General features: G+C 43.6%; 1 protein-coding gene across 3 annotated transcripts in view; it reads left to right on the top strand.

The window, feature by feature from the left end:
* SPATS2 (spermatogenesis associated serine rich 2) overlaps positions 1–16,180 on the top strand; it is a 277,452-nt gene that overhangs the window by 132,701 nt on the left and 128,571 nt on the right. For all 3 annotated transcript variants that reach the window (XM_069230615.1, XM_069230616.1, XM_069230617.1), the window contains one exon: positions 15,709–15,844. In XM_069230615.1, coding sequence (XP_069086716.1) covers positions 15,709–15,844 — 136 coding nt within the window. The remainder of the gene's footprint in view (positions 1–15,708; positions 15,845–16,180) is intronic.

Here is a 16,180-nt window from a genome sequence, read left to right as displayed (position 1 = left end):
GTCTGCGGCGTGGGATCCTCTTTTGTAGTGCTTTGTGGGCTTCTTCTGCGACTCTTCTGTCCCCGTTCTCTGGGACTCCTGTGGATGCTGCCTCTGCCACTGTGGACTCTCTGCAACGCTGAAGGTCCCCTGTGACTCCCCCTACTGGGTTGAGTGCTCCTGGGCCTTGCTGGTCCCTGCAGCACCTCTTTCCACTAACGGCAAGTTTGCCTTTGCCAAGGCTTGTTGGTGGAATTCCTGCACAGACACCCGTCTGCAGTCTTCCTTCCATCGTGGCCCTTCATCTACATCCATCAGGAACTCTTCTCCGCCTCTAGGGCTGCAGTGCTGAGCTGTTCTTTATCACCGTCGACCAACTCCTGCATCCACAGCTTGGTGGTTAGTAGCCTCTACTCCAGTACTCCACTGTGACTCTTGGACTTGGTCCCCTCTCTCCACAGGTCTTCTTTCTTCAGGCATCCACTGCTGGTTTTCTTGCAGTCTTCTCTGGGTGTCTTCCTTTTCTTCTTTTCCTCCTTTTGGGTGGTTTGGTGAAAATCCAGTGTTTTACTCCTGCTTTCCTGGTCGCTGGGGGGGGGTACTGTGTTACTTACCTGTGTGGTTTTCTAGTACTCCGAGCTCCCCTCTACACATTTTACTTACCTGGGTGGGGGTACCTTGTTCGCATTCCATTTTTTAGTATATGGTTTGTGCTTCCCCTTGGGTCACTATTGGTTATTGCTATTTGCACTACTTTCTAATCGTTTCTAGACCTAATTCTGATTGCTAGTGTATATATTTAGTGTATTACATACCTCCTAAGGGTGGGTTACCTTTCTAGTATTTTGTGGTGATGTATTCCAAAAATAAAGTACCTTTATTTTTGTACAACTGAGTGTTTTCTTTCATGTGTGTAAGTGCTGTGTGACTACAGTGGTATTGCATGAGCTTTGCATGTCTCCTAGATAAGCCTTGGCTTCTAGACGCTGCCTACACTTCACTAAGAGGGGATACCTGGACCTGGTATAAGCCATAGGTACCCATCACACACCAGGCCACCTTCTTACAAGGCACAATCAGGGAGCAAATGCAGAAGAAACGTACAAACTGTCATACACACTTTACAGTTCCAGGGGTTTACTATAAACCAGCAAAAGTCATCACCTCAACCAGAACAAGTAAAGACGTTCCTAGGAGCAACACTGGGCTCCAGGAGGGCAAGGACGTGCCCTGTCCAGAAGATGTTAGAAGCCATTGAGGAATCAAACTCAGCTGTATCAGAGGGGTCAGTCTCTGACAGTGAAGACTGTCATGAAACTCATGGGCATGATGCCATCTTGCATACCACTGATCCCTCATGCAAGATTACACATGCGGCACATCCAGAATGCATCTGCAGCAAATGGTCATGAGGCACAGGGAGCTGGGAGGGTCTGGTGGTGGTCAACAGAGTTACAAAGGGAGAGGCAATGGCGGAAAACAACAAACATGAGCATAGGGAGACCCTTCAAGACACCAGCTCCAACTGTGACCATAGAAATGGGCACATCACACAAGGGTTGAGGGAGCTCAAACCAGCCCTCTGAAGGTATGGGGCCTATAAAATGACTCAGACGCAGTGAAACACATCAACTACCTAGAACTGAAGACAGTCTTCCTAGTCTTAAAAGCCTTCCAGATACACCTGACAGACAGAACAGTTCTGATACAGATGGACAATACAACCACTATGTTTCTACCTGAACAAACAAGGGGGAACAAAATTCTTCACCCTGTCAAAGCTAACTCAAGATATCTGGCTCTGGGTAATACAGCACTAAATAACTCTTCAAATGATTCACCCACCGTAAGAACTCGACACAGAGGCAGACAAACTAAGGAGAAAAGAGAGCAGCTCACACGAGTGGGAACTAAAGCTAGAAGTCATCCAAAGGATTTTCAACAACTGGGGCACACCAAGCATAGACTTGTTCGCCACAGGGTGCTGTAGAAAGCCAGAGACTCAAGGAACAATATCATCCTCTTAGCCCTTCAATGGGCAAGGCAGACCTTTTACGCCGATCTAGTGGAGATTTCCAGGGGACAAATGATCTCACTTAAACCAGTGAAGGATCTACTGACACAGGGAAGTCCATCACCTGGAGCCAAACTCAACCTAGTGGCATGGCTCCTAAATACCAGCCACCTACAACTCCCTCCAAGGACTATGGAAATCCCGAAGGAAGCAAGACAGCCAAGCACACGAAAATGCTACACACTTAATAGAAAGACATACATCCATTGATGCACAGCCAACAATAAGATGGACTCAAGAACACCAGAATACAGTACTAATATACCTCACCCACTTGCTAGACAGTGGCCTCACAAATGCTTTAAGAAGGGTACATATGGCAACAATAATGGAATACACTAGGGGCACATTAGGAGCCAGTCTCTTTACTTCCACAGTAGTAAAGAGATTCCTAGAAGGATCAAAGAGAGTGGCACCAACACAGTTATGGAACCTGAACATGGTGTTAACGCAATTGATGGCAGAGCCATTCAAACCCATGCACAAATCAGATCTAAAGTCACTCTCCCTAAAGACAGCCTTCCTAATAGCAATCACGTCACTATGTAGAGTCATTGCACTGCAAGCACTAATGGTGCAGGAACCCTCCTTACAGGTACACAAGGACAAGGTGGCCGTCAGAACTAATCCTCAGTTCTTACCAAAGGTAGTAACGCAGTTCCATGTTAACCAAAGCATACTACTACCGGCTTTGTTCCAGGAACCACAGACACAAGCAGAGAGAGCCTTCCACATACTGGCCATAATTTTACTACCTACAGGAGACTAAGGCGTTTTGCAGGGGGAACCAGCTTTTCGTGTCATTTGTCAAAACAAACAAGGGTTAGCCAGTATCCAAAGCAACTATTGCCATATGGATTGTTGCGACCATCTAAATCTTCTATGCAAAAGCGGGGAAACAACTAGCTACTAAACTCAGAGTGCACTCAACCAGAAAGAAAGGCTCCACATGGGTGTATCTGGCAAACGTACCTATCAAGAAGATCTCCGCCGCAGCGACCTAAGCATTGCCACACACCTTTGCAAAGCGCTACTGTAAGGACATTCAAATGAACGAAGATGCACAAGTAGGACAGAAGGTACTACAACACCTATTTGCAGACTCGTCCACATTTTACCACAGCCAGCCCAGAGGAGGGGATACCGAAGTATGATCTAATGCACAGCATGTGAATCCAGAAAAGGATTCATGCTGCAAACCAAAATGGTTTCTTACCTGTAGAAGTAGTTTTGCAGCTTGAAGAGTTTTGTGGATTTACATGCCACCCACCCACCTCCCTAAAAAATGGTGGGAGAAAGAAACAGAAAGGAAAAAGGCAAAAAGAGGAACAAGAAAAAAGAATCTGAAGATGTAAGCCACGCACAGGAACCTTTGTGGCACCGTCTGACATCACACAGAGGACGGACTAAGCACCAAATGGTGGTCGACGACGCCCCAATAGAAAAAAAACAAAAGACTAGAACACCACTTTCCAGATCCGACCATTAGATGGCTGAATAATGCACAGCATGTGAATCCAGTAAATTCTTCAAGCTGCAAAACTACTTCTACAGGTAAGAAACAATGTTGTCTTTCCCCATTATACTAGCAGTTGTACCGCAAGCTTTCAGGAAGAGCGAGTCCAGTCGTTGAGGGTTTCTCAGATGATTTCTGTCAACATTTCCAATAGACATAAAAAAGATGAGCAGACCTCCAAAGAATTCCCTATTGCTTTATACCAAGCTGTAGAAATTGTAGCAGTTGGGAGTATCTGAGGAGGGTTGGAACCCTTAGCCCTTCCTCCTGATTGACTGACGTTTGGGTCACATAATGAAGTGGATGGGCTAAAGATGAGTTACTTGTATTAATTTTCAGTGTTGATTGCTGTATTGGTGAACTGCTATACTAGCATTGCTACTAGGGTTTCCCAGGCTGGATAATTCAAGTATGTGAACATACAAAAGACCAACGCTAATAAACACAACTTATAGTTAGTGAACTCTTCCGCTCCTTGCTCACCAGCCTCCTACAGTTTTTCTTCAAATCGCTCAGCACAGGATCTCAAACTGATTGTGCATAAATCCTGCTGTGTGGGGGCCACTTGGATCATTTGTATCCATCCCTCTAGTCTTATCCTTTAGGCAGTACTCCTCCCATTTCAAAGTTAAACATTTGGTACTTGTGTTAAGCAGAGGCGTTCCCTTTGAGCTCATTTTGTTTTCTTACTTGCTTCTATTTATTGAAGCTCTTCTTTTGCTTAGATAGTTGTATCCACAAGTTGTGTTGGCACACATCCTGTCCAGACTGCATGATTGCAACATCTTATGCGTAAGCCTGCCAGATCCCTCGCTGGGAAAACTTTGAAGAATTGAAAAATCACAGAAAGGGATAGTCTCTTGACTATCTAAATTTGATTATATCACTGATTATCGGATTAACCTCCATAATGTTTAAACCTCTGTGTCATGCATAGGATTTTCTATCAGACTGAGAAGTGTCCTCTCACTGGTTCACACACCACCTTCCTCCACTTCATTTTGTGCTAACTGTATAAACTTTTCCTGTCTGAGTGATCTTTTTCTTCACTTTGCTAGCCCCACACTATGGTTTTTAGGTAGGTGCAGGTGGTGAACATGAGTGGAAAACCTCTCGATAGAAGCTGACATCCCTAACTCATGGCTCACAACTAAAGATATGTTCAATACCAGCAATAAATGATTGCCCGGTCAAATACTTGATTTTGTGAAAAGGGGAAATTTATGTATGCAAACACAAAGTGAAATACATCATACACCAACAATGCACACAGTCCCCTTAGCACGGGGCTCTACTATTCAATTTGTAGATTCCTGTATCCCACTTCCCTCTCACTAGCAGTAGGGTTATTCTCCTTTCACTAAAGGTGACATTCATATTAGACCTCACTAGTAGTCAGTCTCAGGAGTCCCACTCCGACTCTTTTAAAAAGTCAAAAGTGTTTCAGTGCCCTAAGCGCTGTATGGCAGAACAAGTTCCCGCAGGGCCTTTCCCGCCCTATGATCAGTCTTACTCGTTTCTGCCGGGATTGCACAACCAGAGTCTATAGGAGCGATCTTGCGGGTGATGCGGAGAGCTGCAGCAGCTGCTGTTGGTGAGTAGCGCTCACGGCTCTGCAGGGGCAGCTGCTGGGCCTCCACAGCGCTGCTTCTAATGAGAGAGTAAGGTCCTGTGATCCTTCCCACATAATTGGGGGTAGAGGGGGTTAAAGTTTATCTGTTCAGGTTCCGATCCTCAGTCAGGGACTTGGCCATGCATGGGTCACCACAGCTGCCCCTCCTCTCGACAACAGCTTGAACCAGGCAACAGGATTTGTCCTTTCTGTTGATCATTCCTGGTATACGGAGTCACCAACCTTGCACCCTACATCGGCAGGCCCAATAAAATCATAAAAGTGTTACTAGACCTGCTGGTCGAGTAACTTGAATAATCTACGCAACCTAACTGTAATGTACTTAACCCATAAACTGGTCTCAAATTGTGTGATCCTAGGCAAATATTTTATTTTACAGAGTCGCCTTTTTCGTCATTCTCACATATGAGTGCACCTTCAAATATGCATTTCTGGTGTACAAAAAACCTTCTTTTGTTTGAATAAATAGATTAAACATTTGCTCCATTTAAAATAAGAATCTAGCCCACATGTAGTTTACACGTGATCCATGACTTGCCTCTTAGCTTACTAATAGCAGTGCCATCAGGGCAGGAGTGTTTCTCAGTTTGTTTAAACACTCACTTTTAATAACTATTTCATTAAAGCACACTGCCATTTATAGACAGTAAGTTTCCAAGAAATGTCCTAAAACCTACCCACTAACTTGCAGCTTTACTGATAAAACTATATAGTTCTTTAACAAATATCTGTCAAAATTGTGTTTAAGAAAACATACTTATCATTAGTACATCACCAAGTAAAGTGTTCTGATTTGTTTTCATCCTATTAAAATATTTTTTCATCACACAGAAGTACAAAAAATTGACTTCTACAACTACTGAAATACTTTGAAATGTTTGTACAGTTTACTTAGTTATTTAAATATTGTGTGTTCGGAAAAACCTGCCCCCCTACAGAGTTTAATTTCATTCTCTTTGTACAGCAGGGCATTCACCATACAAAATCCTGGAACTCTGCAGTCCTAACTGCTGCTTAACCTGAGACCATACCCTAAATGCAGCCTTCACAATTTTGAGCCTAGTCTTTTTGTAATAGCTGGGTTCAGGTTCAAGATTCTGACAAAAATAGCTATTGGCTTGATTCCCGAGACTTATCTCATAGATTGTAGGCGATTTGGCGAGAGTAACCCTTTTCAACGTGTCAGAGAGCAGGATACCCATTTGCTGCAGCATGCAAGACCAATAATACAATTTGAAGCTGGGAACTATACCGTACACGGGTCTGTTGTAAGGATGGCGGTATCGTCCACGTATGCCAGAGTCTTATAATTAGTCTGCTAAACTATAACAGGTTTAATATTGGGGCATTCCTCCAGCTTCTGTAAAAAGGGATCAATACACAACGCAAATAGAAGTGGGCAGCCTTGTTGTACCCCCCTTTGAAATAATAAAACTGTTTGACCCTTGCCCCAGTAACCTAATCCTTCGCGATAGGAGTCCTGTACATAGCTCTGATGGATTGAATTAACTTAATACCAGTGCATTTTCAATGAATGACTGCCCACAAAAAACTGCTATGATATGTGGTCAAACGATTTCTCTGCATCAACTAACACAAGCCCAGGGGCCGCCTTACTGCAGATGCCGAGTCAAATACTGCAGTCACTCTACAGATGTGGTCGGTTGTACTTCAACCAGGAATAAAACTTTGTTGGGGCAGAGATACTAAGGGGGCAATCAAACACCCTAGTCTAATTGCCAATACCTTAGCATAGATTTTGCTATCACAATTATTGAGGGAGATCAGCCTATAAGAGCCTAGCAGTTCTGGAGGTTTCCCCTTCTTTCTGAAGACTACAATACTACTGGCATCCTATGAACCCAGAGTCCTCCCTAGCTGAGCCTGTAAGAAAGTGTCCAGCATATCCTGTTGAATCTCCCCCCAAAAAGTCTGTAGAACTCAACCGGAATGAAGTCTGGGCCTTCCCAGACGCCAACAGACAAAAATGCTTTATAGATCTCCTCTGCAGTTATGGGAGCGTCTAGCAAAGCCTTCTGCTCTTTATCGACCTTGGGTGTAGGGAGCTCTTGGAGAAAATCTGCAGTGCAAGCCCCTGACACTCCTGTATACAAAACCGCCATCGGGATATTTGTAGGAGATTCACACCAAAGGCCACACTGATCTTCTATGGACAGAATCTGATGGGCCACCTCTTTCTGTTTAATTGTTTTTAGCCAGGAGTCTCCCCATAACCTCGCCCAATTCATAACACTGCTTTTTATATAAGTGGTACTTAACAGCCGCCTCAGCTCCAAAGCGTCTGTTCATTAGTGACTTAAGTATTGCTGCCTCCTGCTGTAGGTGGAGTGGATTCTGCTGGCCCTGAATACATCTAGTGAGCTCACTTTCTACCATCTTCATCCCTTCAAACATTTTGCAGATGGCATCTCGCTTTACCAGTTGTTGATGGAGAGAAAAGCTAAGGATTTCCTCCCTCACACCAGCTTTAAAAGCATCCCAGACCGAGTCTGCCGAGGCTGTCCCTCTGTTATTAACAAAAAAATCACAAATCCATTTAGACATATGATCTTTATATGCTTGATCTAAAAAAAAAAATGTCATCAAAAGACCTCGATCTCCTAAAACTCTCCCACCTTTCAGTAGTGATTTCCAGAATTAAAGGATTATGATCTCATATGAACCTGAGTAGCATCTCAATTGAAACCCGACCAGCAAGGGGCATGGAGGTAAAGAAATAGTCCAAACAAACAAATTTGTTGTGAGGGATAGAACAAAAAGTGAAACCAGGATTGGAGGCTTCACGCTTAAGCCATATATCAACCGAACTATGATCCCTCACCAGCCGCTGCAGCGCCTTATGTATGCCTGGCTTCCTTCTAGAATAAAGATGATTCTCCCCAAGCCAGTCTGCATGTGTCCCTAAATGTATATTAATGTCCCTGCAAAGCACTAGATGATAAGGCCAAAGATTTAATTCTACATTAAAAAAAATCCAACACATCTGCCTTGTCTGTATTAGATCCCTAGACTGAAGAAATTGTGAGCTGCATCCCTCATACCTTACACTGAGCAATCGTCCGGTGTCCAACTTTATCCTCCTTAACTCGCTCCATGAACGTAATGCTTTATTAGCTAATATCGCCACACTTCTTGATGAGAACCCCTGGAGCATAAATGCTATCCAGGAGAGACCTAAATCTTCTAACAAAGAACGTTTGCCCCAAGGGATCTGTGTCTCTTGTAGGCTGAGTAGATGCACCTGAATATGATATAGAGCAAGGGCAACCCTAGCCCGTTTGTTTCTGTCATTGAGGCCACAGACATTCAAAGTGCAAATAAGTATCCTATCTATGGTACTTATTTTCGATAACATGATTCTATAACTTTTTGGGAATGATTGCATTGCTTTTGTGACGCAAAACTGGACTTGGTGACGCCAATTCAAACCTCCGTCTTATACAATACTTTAAAAAAGAAAATCACTCGTGCCACTCAAACCCAGCCCCCATCCAAACCTACCCCCTTCCCCTCTCTCCCCATCACCCTTACCCCAACACCCCCCCACCCTTCCAAACTCAGCCCCTCCCCCCTGCCAACTCATGAAGGCAAAGGGACCACCCACATCCGTGATGGAGTGCTGACCCTCCTAGAGTGCTTGGCCTTCCGACAACACCTATATTAGTACTCCGATCTACCCCAACTACAAACATGCAAAACATTAGGAAAAATAAAATATCCCTTGATAGAATTAACAGCCAGAAAACAAAGAGACAAACATTTGCTTTGTCCTGTATGAAACCTATGTAGTGCCAGGCCTAGAGCTATTGTGCACCCAAATTCTGGAGAAACTCTTGCGCCGTTATCTCAGATGTAAAAAAAAGTATGATTTGTCCTGCTAGAACCCCTTTAATTTAGCTGACAGCGTAAGGAAGGCCTGTGCCCCCTTTGCCTGAAGGGGCCAACGTCGTTCAACTGTGTGGTGACAGTAATCATATCAGAGAAAAAATGACCACCTCCCTACTGTACATTTACAATCTGGACGCGTCAGATCAGAAATAGCTTGGCGAAGCAGGAAGTTCCCATGTAGATCAGTAATTCCCTCGGTTTGGCTCTTTCCTAAACGAATATAGATAAGCTTGTTGAATTTCTTGTACCCAGTCCCAATTAACCAATTCAGGAAATGCTCCTTTTCAAGAGGGGGACAATATATTTACTGGGATCATCCCCTTCTTGGCCTTCGGGGATCCACAGAACTCTCAGGTTATTACATCTTAACCTATTCTCAAAGTTCTCTAGTTTCTACTGAGTGTCAATCATCTGGGATTCTAAGGCCCGACAGCATTTTTCTGAACTGCTGCGGGGGCTACAGCAGAGCAGTCTTGAGGTATAATTTGATGCTGGGCTGCTCCAATAGAGTTATTATCTTTCCAATTTGAAATGCCCAATATGACAGCTATGTCAGGTAAACCAGATATGCCACCCGTCCCCCGCCTATTTTTGATCTGTTGAGGTGGGTGTACATCCAGAGGTTCTTTCCCCCTTGGGCACCACCAGGTCTGCTGCAAAAGCAATCCGGTGTTGCGCACCCCGAACTCCCTAATTCCCACATACGAATGGCGAATTCACCACCATCCACTGGGGAATACGCATTGTTTGACTCCGGAATATGATACTGTAGGGGCGGCCCAGGGCAGGGGCATCTCATCACTTCCAGGGCCCTGTTACCTAATAGGGGCCGATAAATCCCGACCGACCTCTCCCTCCTCCTGAGCGCCTTCGCCTGCTGGGGTTGGGTGATTTCTTGTAGATGGTGCTGTGAGTGCATTTACAGTTGTAACTCCCTTAATATGTTTTAGTCTTTCCTTTCTTGATGCACAGCCAGCACTGTCTTTTGTTTCAGGCTCCTAAACATCCTAAACAGTGCGCTTTGTAGAACAGTATTGAATGCAGCTTCTACAAATCAGTTCTTGTCACAACATGGGTATATGTGGTTAATAAGCGAACTGCTCTGGGCGTTTATTACTCGCTCCTGCTGTCACAGTCCGTTCCTTGGGCACAGAGAGACCATGCAGTGAATATGGCATAACTCTGATGTGAATGCTAAGCTAGAGCAGAATTAAATGCAAATGGAATAAGAAGGGAATATAGAAAACTCCTCTGGCCATTGATGCAATCTGCCTACCAGTCAAGCTGAAGGAGCAAAGTATTATATTTTTTAAAACATTTCTTTGTTAGTATTTGTTTTCTTAACTTTCATTCAGATACATCTGTCTTCAGAAAAAACATTATAGGTATACATGTTTATTTAAATCTTTAAAAGTCCAATGTTCATGAGTGCATGTATAATTTACAGTCATTAAATATTTCTACTACTGATATCCAGTATCATCTTGAGTTCACTAAAACACTTCTAAGTAAACAACAGAAGTATATCACCTTGATAACTTTCACTTATATATTGTCATACAAATGCATCCAGTTTATAGATGTCCATCAGGCTCTTGTCTTAAAGAGGATATGAAGCTCTACTAAAATTAAGATCGAGATGAATTTGCTGTTGTCTAATTTTGCTTCTCTATTGGAACTCGCTCCTAAGATCATGGCCGTTCCCTCTCTAGGCAAGCTCTTACAATTTTTATCACTGGAAAGTGAGGAGCTGTAAGGATATTTTTTGACTTGTAAATCTGGCTACCAGCTAGCTCCATGCCCATCCTCCACCCAAACTCACCCCCCACCCCCCCACACACACACACCCTTGAGACAGATTGTTGATACCATCTGTCCAGTCTCAATCTGCTCAGTTCCCCCTTGCAGGTGTGCACTGTCCCAGATACATGGGAAAAGGCTTTTGTCGTCCCTCTCCTACAGAAACCTTACATCCGATAACACGGTCTCTAATTTTAGACCGATCTCACTCCTTCTGGTAGATTCATAAATATTAGAATTATTTATCAACAGACAACTCCCTGCGTTTGTGGAAATTCACAGTTTCCTACACTCATCCCAATCCGGTTTTCATGCACATAGAAACTGCCTTGCTGGAAATTACAGATTCCATCAAAATGATTTTGGACCAGGGTCATAATGCCACCGTAACCTTACTAGATCTATCAGCAGCATTTGACACAGTTTCCCACACTATTTTGCTTCAATGATTGGCAAAAATCAGTCTGGGTGGCTTGACACTGAAGTGGCTTAGTTCTTTTCTGACTCCTAGAAAGCAGTCAATGTGGATGAAGCCTTATTTTTCAACATAAATGCCCTTAAGTGTGGAGTGCCTCAGGAATCTGTACTGAGCCCCACGTTGTTTAACATTTATGTCTCCACTCCTCTTCCAGTGGAATCAAATGGCATTAATATAATTTACTATGCTGATGATACTCGGCTATTACCCTCATGAGGGAGTTTGATATTCAGCTAAGGAAATCTTCTCTAATCAGCGCATCACCTTCACAGAGAGGAGCTGCAAATCTACGATTGCAGCTGCCCTGTTCAGCTCGTTGGCGAAAGAGGAGCTAGACTCTGTAGTAAGTCTGGGGGGCAGAGGGGAGTAGGTCCGAAACCGGCTAGGACTCAAGACCACTAGCCTTACCCAGCTAAGTCAGCCAACTATCCTCTAGAGGAGACTGGACAGTTTTGTCCATGGGGCTGCTAAACACCAACCCCGCTCCTTCACCTCCAAAATCCAGTTCCCCCAGAGGAAAAACAGCAAGGGACTGTGTAGATGAACGAGGGAAGGCATACGATCCGAAGGGAACCACTTGCGTCGCACCTGACGCCATCCATCATCAGTGAGGTGGCATCTCAGCATCAGAGTAGATGATTGGCTTAGCGTCGACCGGTGCTGCTGACGTCAGCTGATCGAACTCTGGCGTTGCAGGTGGGAACCCCGAAGGGCTGTGCACTGGAGCCAGTACGGATCCAAGTATGGATTCACAGCATCTATCTGATGCCGAGTGCAAACCTGCTGGCGTGGAGTCAGGTAGGATACCTCTCACCTCCTAGGGTCTCGAAAACACACTCGAGGGCAGTAGGGGCCCAAAGATGGAATGGAGGGAATTATAATAATCCTGCATCTGGGTCGGAGTCGAAAAATGCTCTCTTCTGAATTGCAGCGGTACTGCTGGGAAAACAGTTCCAGATCCAGTCTAGTGCCTAGGGGAGAATTATAAGGTAAGGACTCTGCTGCTGGATCATGTCTCTACCAGATAAGGTGTTACCGAAGGTAAGTAACTTGTTCATTAATCTTCTAGCTTTAATGTCTCTTACATGTGCATTCTTTAGTGCCGAGACACTCTCCAAGTAGGTGCGCGCTCTTTGAGCTCAGTCATTCATTCAATGATTACCAAGCAAAAGATACAATGAACCCAGTTACACAAAAAGGGCACAATTGCTGCACCATTCTAATACAACAAAGGGTTGCCAGTGACATGTTCATATAATGCTGGAAGTTGTGACAAAGCTCAAATAAATTACCAAGTTCACTTGCTTTACATAACTTGAAGACTGACAAATGTGAAGTCTCCTTTACCCTTAGCAGGGCAGGCTGTTCACCTGTAAGGCCAGATGGTGTACTAATGTTGTGATGCAAGCATGGAGCCACGCTCATTTTGCCTAAAGTAAGAAAGTGGACATAGTGAAAGCTCAGGGTGGAATCACACAAGCTCTTTAACCTGTGAAGGGTCCAGGATGTTGTCATTGGCAGTTCAAAAGTGCTGCACAACTTGTAAAAGCGAAAACAGCCAAAGAAGATGTTGCAAAACCAGAACTACTGATGCTGGCAAAGTATCTTCTTAAACATGGACACAGAAAGCAGCTGAGTTAACCAAATCTGAGGTAAACTTTGGGCAAAAAAACTAGGAAGAAGTGAGGGGCATCCCTTTCCAAGAAAGACCATGCATTATATACACAGCTCTAAATGACACTAATATGTCAATCAAAAGCCAGGTGTGCAGTATATAGTGTTGCTAGTCCACATTGTACAGAACATCTTCAAGGGTGAAGTATTACTCTTTTTGTGGTGGGTATGCATGCTACGGCTGTCCCACCATCTAATTTGCCTACTTTGCATGCATGCATGTGTGGCCATTGCTCGCTGCTGTTGCCTCACCACATAGTTTACTTGGTTTACCTGCATGCTCAGCCATTGTACACTTAGGTGTTGTTCTGCTTGTATGCCATGGCTGCCTCACCACTAGATTTGCATGGTCTCCTTGCATGCTGCTTATGGTTTGCAAGTTCCCTAGTTCTTCGTAGAGGTTACAATGGACTTGTGCTCATGAATGTGGCTATACTCCTCCCTCTGTTTGATTCTCTTTCATAATCTGAATATAGTTCAGTCTTAGCGACGTGGCAAATGCGTATTCAGGCTAAGATTCACTTTATTTGCACAACCTTGTAGGTACAGAAAAATGCCTCCTGATTATTATTGGGCAGTAGACACCGTGTGCTTTAAAAAAAGAAAAAAGAAAAAAAGAAAATTTACACTGGTCTTAATTTTTTCGGTTTATGTTCTTTAAACCTGTAACTTTAAATGGCTGCTCGGTGTCCATATAGAAACTTTTATTAATAAAAACGTATTAGCATGGTAAGCCGGCCAACAGTAAAGTTTCTGGTCATTTCAGGGATCTGTCATCAATCTGTTTTATTTAAGTTGGAACAAAAGCAGAAAAGTACATTTCCATATCCAGTATTCAGAGTGTGTTACTAGAGTAGCTTAATAGGGAGACTTTGTCCTCCAACTTTCACCCGCTTTCTTCAGTAACCACTAAAATCTTTTGAGATCCTCTTAGCCAACTGGTTGAGGACACCAGTGCTGACAGGCAGACAGTCTCAATTTCCAAAGTGTAAATGGAAACAGGGAGCTAAAGTCAGCTTACGACTGAGAAAAAGCACCACAAGTAATGCACTCTACCCATAAACCAGGAAGGGCGGATAATGTATGCATAAGCAAAGCAGGGAAGGCTTCAAATTGCCGGAATTAAAAACAGTTAAGGTCATCTTCCTTGTCAGACCTCCTCACCACATGCTCCACTGCTTCACTGTAGAGCTCCTTGGAAGTGCGCCTCCAGTGTATGGAGGCTAGATCTCAATATGTGTTTTGCTACTATCTGAAGGTGAGTGACACAGCACCTGGCACAGCCCAGACTGGTGTTAGCAACTTCAAATTGTGGCTCTTTTTAATAGCATTTTCTTTCCCACAGTCTGTATCTATACCCTTCTATAGATTGAGTGTCCGATTCTCATGCCTTTTTCAAGAAACATACACAGGTGCTGCTCTAGTTACCTGTGTTGGTAATTACCTGGAGACGCACTGACCCTGTGTGGTTACAGTTTTCAGAGAAGTCCTACGAGTGTCATTTAAATAGGAGGACAGGTTTGTCTATTCCTTGGCAAGTGAAATGCAAGAAAGAAACGGGAATACAAATATCCTAATTTCTTGCCGTTTTTTATGTGTATATTAGCCCGCCCCTCCATTACCTTAAGACGGCACTTCAACTGTATGTTACAAATGTACATCTAGTGTACCTCAAAAATTTACATCTGTTACCTCATATCTGTGTAAGTATTCAGTACCTTGTATACATTCATCTGTTTTGAGTAATAAAATGCAACAACCAAAAGTACAATATTTCACTTTAGTTATCAGAAATATAATTGCACCTTGGATGAAGCATAAAGAACTGCAAATTATTTCGAATCAATTGTGATACGAATAAATGTGTTAAAGTATGATTTACATCCTTCTTTGCAACATGAGAATTTATCAGCTAAAGTCTCATTGAATTGTTTGTTTATGTTTCTCATGCGTATATAAATATTTACCTTTTGGTGGTTGCATCGTATTACTCAAATCATTTTAATTAAAAGGGATTGAGAGTTTACCTAGAATAGTCATACACACATTCCATACAGAAATATAGAAGCTCTCCGTGGATTTAGGCTTTCATATTGATGATTAGAGAATGGGGAACCCTCTCCATTTGTACACACATGTATCTATACTACCTGACCTGTATTATCTCACACTCAGAAGTCTGGTCTACCATTCACACATGCATCTGTAGTACCCTGGGGTTGAGGCTGTTCAATTCCCATAGCACGTTTCCCAAAGGGCTGACTTTTGCACAGATCTTCTTTGTAGGGGGCGGATGGCTGTGGCTGGTATGCAAAGAACTGATTCATTACTTCACCCTCTTGCTCTAGTCTACCTTTAGTTGAACTGAAGGTTTTTATTCTCTTTTGATATTTTTTTCCCCAATGTTACCTTGCAGTATTTACTGGACTCAATCCTGGGGGCATAGAGGAGAGAACAGAAAACTAGCTTCTTATTTGCAGCATTGTTAAAAAAGATGTAGTAGTTCCTTGCTCTTGACCGATGTTGTTTGAAGTATGGCAGTACCTTCCCCCAGAAATTTTGCTTCTAGAAGAACCTTCATAGAAGCCTCATCTTAGCAAGTCCCAGGTTTCTTTTACATGAATCTTGTCTCTGCTCTTTGCCAGGAGCCAACATTGAAAAGTCAGTGAAGGACCTGCAGCGGTGCTCCGTATCCCTGGCTCGCTACAGAATCGGTGTCAAGGAGGAAATGGATGCCTCCATTAAGAAGATGAAGCAAACCTTTGCAGAGCTGCAGAGTTGGTAAGTTATGTTGGGGTTTTAGCAGAAGATTCTGGGCTGGGGAGGAGACCTCGACATCTATCTTCTAAGTCTCTGTTTTCATTCTATGTGCGAGTCTGGACTATTAGTGCATTCAGGCTGGGCAAAGGGGTCCTGAGAGTTTGGCGGCTGTGAGTCTGTGGCGCATTCATGGCTGTGGGCCTCAAAGTCATGCCTACTCTTAGTGAATGTGGTGCATTCTTTCATGATCCCGAGGTCCAGAAAGTCTGTTGCTCAGTCGATGTGGTATATTAAGATCTTGGCTGTTAGTCCTGATACTCTGGCTGCTTTTTGAGTCCATGTGATGCATCTGACCTT

This window comes from Pleurodeles waltl, chromosome 4_2 (assembly GCF_031143425.1).
Source record: "Pleurodeles waltl isolate 20211129_DDA chromosome 4_2, aPleWal1.hap1.20221129, whole genome shotgun sequence".
In the NCBI taxonomy this organism is placed as follows: Eukaryota; Metazoa; Chordata; class Amphibia; order Caudata; family Salamandridae; genus Pleurodeles; species Pleurodeles waltl.
The sequence above is the reverse complement of the archived record's forward strand: the minus strand, read 5'-3'. Positions and strand labels throughout refer to the sequence as shown.